At 36.8% G+C, this 5,934-nt stretch overlaps 1 protein-coding gene across 1 annotated transcript; it reads right to left on the bottom strand.

The window, feature by feature from the left end:
• Positions 1–4,650: 4,650 nt before the first annotated feature.
• On the bottom strand, positions 4,651–5,727 carry LOC121995550 (cell number regulator 2-like). The gene is made up of 4 exons (XM_042549270.1): positions 5,480–5,727; positions 5,315–5,386; positions 5,018–5,233; positions 4,651–4,932 (listed from the first exon to the last, which is right to left on the bottom strand). The coding sequence occupies exons 1-4, from the start codon at positions 5,676–5,678 to the stop codon at positions 4,859–4,861; spliced, it is 561 nt and encodes a 186-aa protein (XP_042405204.1). The 5' UTR covers positions 5,679–5,727; the 3' UTR covers positions 4,651–4,858.
• Positions 5,728–5,934: the final 207 nt, after the last annotated feature.

Here is a 5,934-nt window from a genome sequence, read left to right as displayed (position 1 = left end):
AATCTACTAAGCTTAAAACTTTTCCCTTCTAGTGTTTCCCTCTAAGATTCTAGTTTAGTATTTACTCCTTCATGTGTTTCATCTACCATAATAATATCATCTGCAAACAACATGTACCACGGTACTGTGTCTTGAATGTGGAAAGTAAGTTCGTCTATAATTAGTGTAAAAAGATAGGGACTTAGAGCTGATCCTTGATGTAACCCTATCTTTATTGGAAATGTTTCAGTTACTCCGTCTGAAGTATTTACTCTGGTCGTTACATTCTCATATATATCCTTAATTAGTTCAATATATGTTACGCAAACACATCTTTTTTCTAAAATTCTCCATATAATTTCTCTTGATTTTATCATAAACTTTTTCTAAGTCAATGAATATATACCATATGTAGATCTTGTTTTTGCTCTCGATATTTTTCAATTAATTGTCTAAGAAGATGTATAGCTTCTATTGTCGACCTTCCAGACATTAACCCAAATTGATTTTCTATCACTGTGGTCTCCTTCCTTAATATTTTTTCTATTACTTTTCCCCAAAGTTTCATAGTATGACTCATTAGTTTAATACCCTTATAGTTTGTATAATTTTATACGTCTCCCTTGTTCTTATATAAGGGAACTAGAGTACTTATCCTCCATTGGTCAGACATTTTTTTTGTTTTCAATATCATGTTAAATAATTTTGTATATCATTCAATATCTTGTTTCCCTAAGCACTTTCATACCTCTATCGGAATATCATCTGGTCTAACGACTTTTCCATTGTGCATCTCATTTAAAGTTTGTTTTACTTCTGAAGTTTCAAGTCTACGATAAAAATTAAAATTTCTATACTCATTTGACCTACTTAAATTACCTAAGTTAAATTGGTCACCTAAACCTTCATTAAAAAGTTGTTGAAAATACTTCTTCCACCGCTCTTTTATTTCTCCATCGTTTACTAATACCCTATTACATTCATTTTTAATACATTTTATTTGGCTAAGATCTCTTGTTTTCCTTTCTCTCACTTTAGCTATTCTATAAATGTCTTTTTCCCCTTCTTTTGTATCCAACTTTTGATATAAGCGTTCAAATGTTTCATTTTTTGCTTCACTCACTACTTTCTTAGCTTCTTTCTTGGCTATTGTATATTTTTTTTAAGGTTTCCTCGTTCTTACAAATATATAATTTCTTATAAGCTATTCATTTTTTCCTTCACTTTCTCTTGCACTTTCTGATTCCACCACTAAGATTCTTTACTTAGTGGTGTATGTTTCTTTGACTCACCAAGTACACTCTTAGCTATTATTTTCAACTTTGATATCATCTTATCCCATGTTGTATTAGAGTTATAGTATATTTCATCTAATGCTTGTATTTTTAGCTTCTCCTTAAATATATTTTGCTTTTCATCCTTTAACATCCACCACTTAATTCTAGAAATCGTATATATTTTCTTTCTATTGATACTATGTTTGAGGCGTATATCCAACACTACGATCATATGTTGGGTAGTTAAGCTTTCTCCAGAGATGACTTTACAATCTTTACAAATCTTTCTATCGTTCTTCCTAACTATAAGAAAGTCAATTTGCGATTTATTATTCCCACTTTTGAATGTGACTAAGTGTTCTTCTCTTTTCTTAAAAAACGTATTAGCTAATATAAGGTCATATGCTATCGCAAAATCTAATATAGTTTTCCCTTCCTCATTCCTCGCTCCAAACCCATAACTCTCATGTACTCTCTCATATTCCTCATTTTTCACTCCGACATGTCCATTTAGATCACCTCATATTAAAATCATTTCATTTGGTGGAATATTTTGTAATATTTCATCTAAGTCCTCTCAAAATCTTGATTTGGTAGTTTCATCTAATTCTACCTGTGGTACATATACGCTAATTATGGTAATAATTTCTTTCGCCACTATTATCTTAAGGGCTATAATTCTATCTCCTTTTCTAACTACTCCTATAACTTCATTCTTTAACAAACTATCTACAATAATATCACTCCATTTCTCTTATTTTACTCTTTCCAGTGTACTATAACTTAAAACCCGAGTTTTCTATCATATTTGCCTTCTTACCTGTTCATTTTGTCTCTTGTACACACAAAATACTAATTCTTCTCCTAATCATCATATCTACTACCTCCATTGATTTATCAGTGAGAGTTCCTATGTTCCATGTTCTAAATCTTATATTATTAGTTTTCCTATCATATTTGTTCTTATCCAACCTATGGTGTGAGAACTCTTGCCTATGTAACACTACACCTAAATTCTCATGGAAATGTAACGGTCCTTGCTGAGACGTTACAATTAGACCCTGTAACGTGAACTATTGCATATTTAGCACTACACCCGAGTTCTGGAGATGTAATGGTCCTTGCCAAGATATTACAATCGAACTCTGCAACGCATTCCTTCCGGGGGCAAGGTGAAGTCTTGGTGGGTCGAACATTTTGAGCGAAATCCTAGAGTCGAGGATTCTAAGTGAAAATCCTGGTGGACTAGGTAGAAGCCTGGACGGGCCATGGAGTGGGTGTTCAATATGAAGACCTGAAGTCTCGGACGCTGAGCAACAGTCCAGACGGTCTGGAGAACCGATCTGGCAAAAGGTAAACTCTCTTGAAAGGAGTAGCTGAGGACGCGTTCCCCCGAGTATGGAACAGTAAGTGTCGGTTCGACCTAAATTTTCAGCAAAACTCAAAGTTAGAATCGGAAAGTCCAAGGCTGTCAAATTCATAGTAAAACTCATATTCTAGATATTAGTTATTGCATGGACTATCTTTATTTTGCAGGAAATAAAGTGTTGGAAAAAGACTGGTCCGGGTGCTCGGAAGGGATCCGGGCGCCCAAACTTAGTCCGAGCGCCCAGAATGCCAAAGTTTATCCCTTCACCAGGTTGGAGTACGCTAATTGAACGGGCTGACGTCACAGTCCAAGCGCCCTGAAGGGATCTATGCGCCCGGAACAGCCTATATAAGCAACATTCAACCAAGAGACAAAAACACAACTTTGATTCGCAATTGCTTTCTTGCGCGCTGCTCCAAAGACATTCCTGCGACTCCACGACGTGACTCTGACGATCGAGTGGCACTGCTTCGACGACCGAGCAACACAACTCTGACCACTGGGTGATGCGACTCCAATTATGCTCATAAAGATGTTGATTCTAGAATTCAATTATGGGTTTAATAATTGAGAATGAAGATGTCAAAACCTTCGTTAAGGAGTTAACATACTGATTTACCTCAAACAAAAAGGTTGAGACCGCTACACTTCTCACGAAGTTAGTGTCCATGCATTATAATGTGAAAAGCAATATTAGGGAGTATATCATGGGGATGTCGAACTTGATTACAATGCTTAGGATACTAAAATGGAAATGTCTAAAAGCATACTTATGAATCTCATCGTAATCTCTCTACCTACGCAATTCACTCCTTTCCATATTAGCTATAATACTCAAAAGGAAAAATAGACACTGAATGAACTCATAACTCTATAGAATGAAGAGAGATTAAAGCATAACATATCTCATAGTGTTCATTTTACATCCTCATCTCAGTATTTGAACAAGAACAAAAAGGAGTAAAGCATGGATATACAACTTGTAGTGATCGGGACTTTAGGGTAGAAGATGTAAAAGTAAGATCTAGACCCAACTTATTTTTTTGTAAAAATAAAGATCACCTAAAGAAGAATTATCCTAGATATATCAATTGTCATGTCAAGAAAGATATACTTCTTAATTTTATCAGTTCAAAAGTCAACCTAACTATTATACCTAATAAAAAATGATGGATAACAAATGATGGATGAATACGAATGTAACTCTTCGTTTAAGTGTAACTATATATAATTCTCTCAGAAGTCTGAATGTCAATTCATTTTTATTGAAAGATCTATTTATACGCATGAACTGATAAGAGAGCGAAAATAGAACTAGTAGGTGTCTTTAGATATTTTCACTTCTAGGAAATAATTGAATCCAGTAGTTCAATTATTATTTGATCTCCAGGCCGTTCTTCTCGGTAAATATGTCATTTAGTTTCCACCAAACGAAACACAGGAAAAAAAAAAGAAAAAAAAAACAAATCAAATAAAGCTAAATCGCTGTCCCCCGTTTGATTGCCACCGCAAAGACAACCATGCAAAATTATTGCATGTCTCTATCGGTGGGGAGGTGTCAATTATCATTCGTACCTTTACAGTTGAGTCTATCCTTCAAAATCCTTTTTATTATATTTTTTTTAAATAATACGTTGATTAAAATATAGAATGTTATCTTATAATTAAAATTTAATATATTTGAATATATCTCTTCCTATATTTTATCATCTATATGCTCATTCATAATTTTTCTTCTCCGAATAAATAAATTGACAAAAGGTCGCACACGCAAAGGTGAGACCTTTACTTAGAAAAGAAAGTAGGTTGTTGGGGAAATAAATCCTTCATGAGTGCCGACCTCTTTCACAGGACTTCAAAAGCGAGCAAAAAACACACGTTTTTACACCAAAGAACGTCTTGCTCTCGTGACCATGCACTATTTTATCAAAGTATTTTATAGTTATAATAATTTTAGTCAAAATTGTCATTAAAATATTAAAATAAAAATATTTTAAAGATGAAAAATGAGATGGGCACCGCTAATAATATATATAACATCATTTTTAACGATAATAAAAATACGAGACGCGCTTTACATCCCCTAACTAACAAATGCATCTCAATTACCAACCATGCCAATTGATAATCGACTAGTGTATTATTGATGCCACTCGGTACCCCTGGACACAGAAGGAAGGAGACGTAGCAAAGTGAAACTAACAAGCAAGCACTAAGCTCCACACCGACACATTCAGCGGGTCATGCCTTGGGCCGGCGGTGGCATGGTCGCCATGTGCCCCTGCCTTTCCATGTTCCCATGCCAACCTGCACCACAAATCGATCGATATATCAATCTAATCTCATCGATAGATTGATTAATTGAATATGAAAAATTAATTATGATTTGTGCCTATGCTCATGTCGAAGCCGCGGCGGCTGAGCTCGCGGTACATCTGGCAGAGAGAGCAGCACTCGCAGCAGCAGCAGTGGACGAGGCAGTCGTTGCAGGGAGCCTCGCGCAGCCCGAACTGCGCTCGCAGCTTGCTGCGGTAGCAGCAGGAGTACAAGCAGGAGCAGCCCGTCAGGAACATTAGCAGCGCGTACAACGCGCCACTCGCCCCGCACGCTGTAAATTAGTTAGTTAGTTAGTTAATTAGTATAATTGAAGCATACAGATGTGTAGATCATGGTTGGAGGTGATGATTACAGGTGGATCCTCTGTCGACGATCTCGGCGATTTGGCCGAACGTGACGCAGGGGCAGAGGCAGGTGATGCAGCCTGCAAGTTAAGAAAAACAGTCCAAATTGGTCGAGAAAGGATGGGATCGAACGATAGGTGCGGCGATTAGAGAGAAGTGGGAAGTAGATGTACAGTTGCTGGGGTTGGCGCAGCAGTCGCAGAGGCCGGTGGACCACGGACCGATCGTCGGCTGATGATGACCTTGGACTTGGAAAGTGCCCGGTGGGGCGGTCACCGGGACGCCTGTCGACGGCGGTGGGACGCTGTAGTAGGGGTTGGTAGTCGGCGGCGGCGGGGCATCGTAGTAGGGCTCTTGCTTGGAGGGATACATGATGAGGAATTGAGGATGAGAGCAGGGAAATGGAAGAGCGAGAGTTGTTTTATGGTCAAGTCCACGGTTAAGTTTTTATGGTCAAGTCCACTGAATTAAGTTTTTTTTTTAAAAAAAAATATAATGCTAAATTAAGTTGACTAGTAAATATAACGATCGATCAAGCTATTTTAGAATTTGCTGAATTAAGTTGTTTAAGAAATATAAGACAAGTAGTATTTTATCCCTTATATTTTAAAAATAATATTTAACCTCA

Source organism: Zingiber officinale, chromosome 6A (genome assembly GCF_018446385.1).
Source record: "Zingiber officinale cultivar Zhangliang chromosome 6A, Zo_v1.1, whole genome shotgun sequence".
Lineage (NCBI taxonomy): Eukaryota > Viridiplantae > Streptophyta > Magnoliopsida > Zingiberales > Zingiberaceae > Zingiber > Zingiber officinale.
The sequence above is the reverse complement of the archived record's forward strand: the minus strand, read 5'-3'. Positions and strand labels throughout refer to the sequence as shown.

Coding starts and splice junctions, on each gene's coding strand:
- LOC121995550 (XM_042549270.1), bottom strand. CDS start 5,678: ATGTATCCCTCCAAGCAAGAGCCCTACTACGATGCCCCGCCGCCGCCG. Junction 5,234..5,314: donor CGTCGACAGAGGATCCACCT/GTAATCATCACC, acceptor ACTAATTTACAG/CGTGCGGGGCGAGTGGCGCG. Junction 4,933..5,017: donor CGGCTTCGACATGAGCATAG/GCACAAATCATA, acceptor TTTGTGGTGCAG/GTTGGCATGGGAACATGGAA.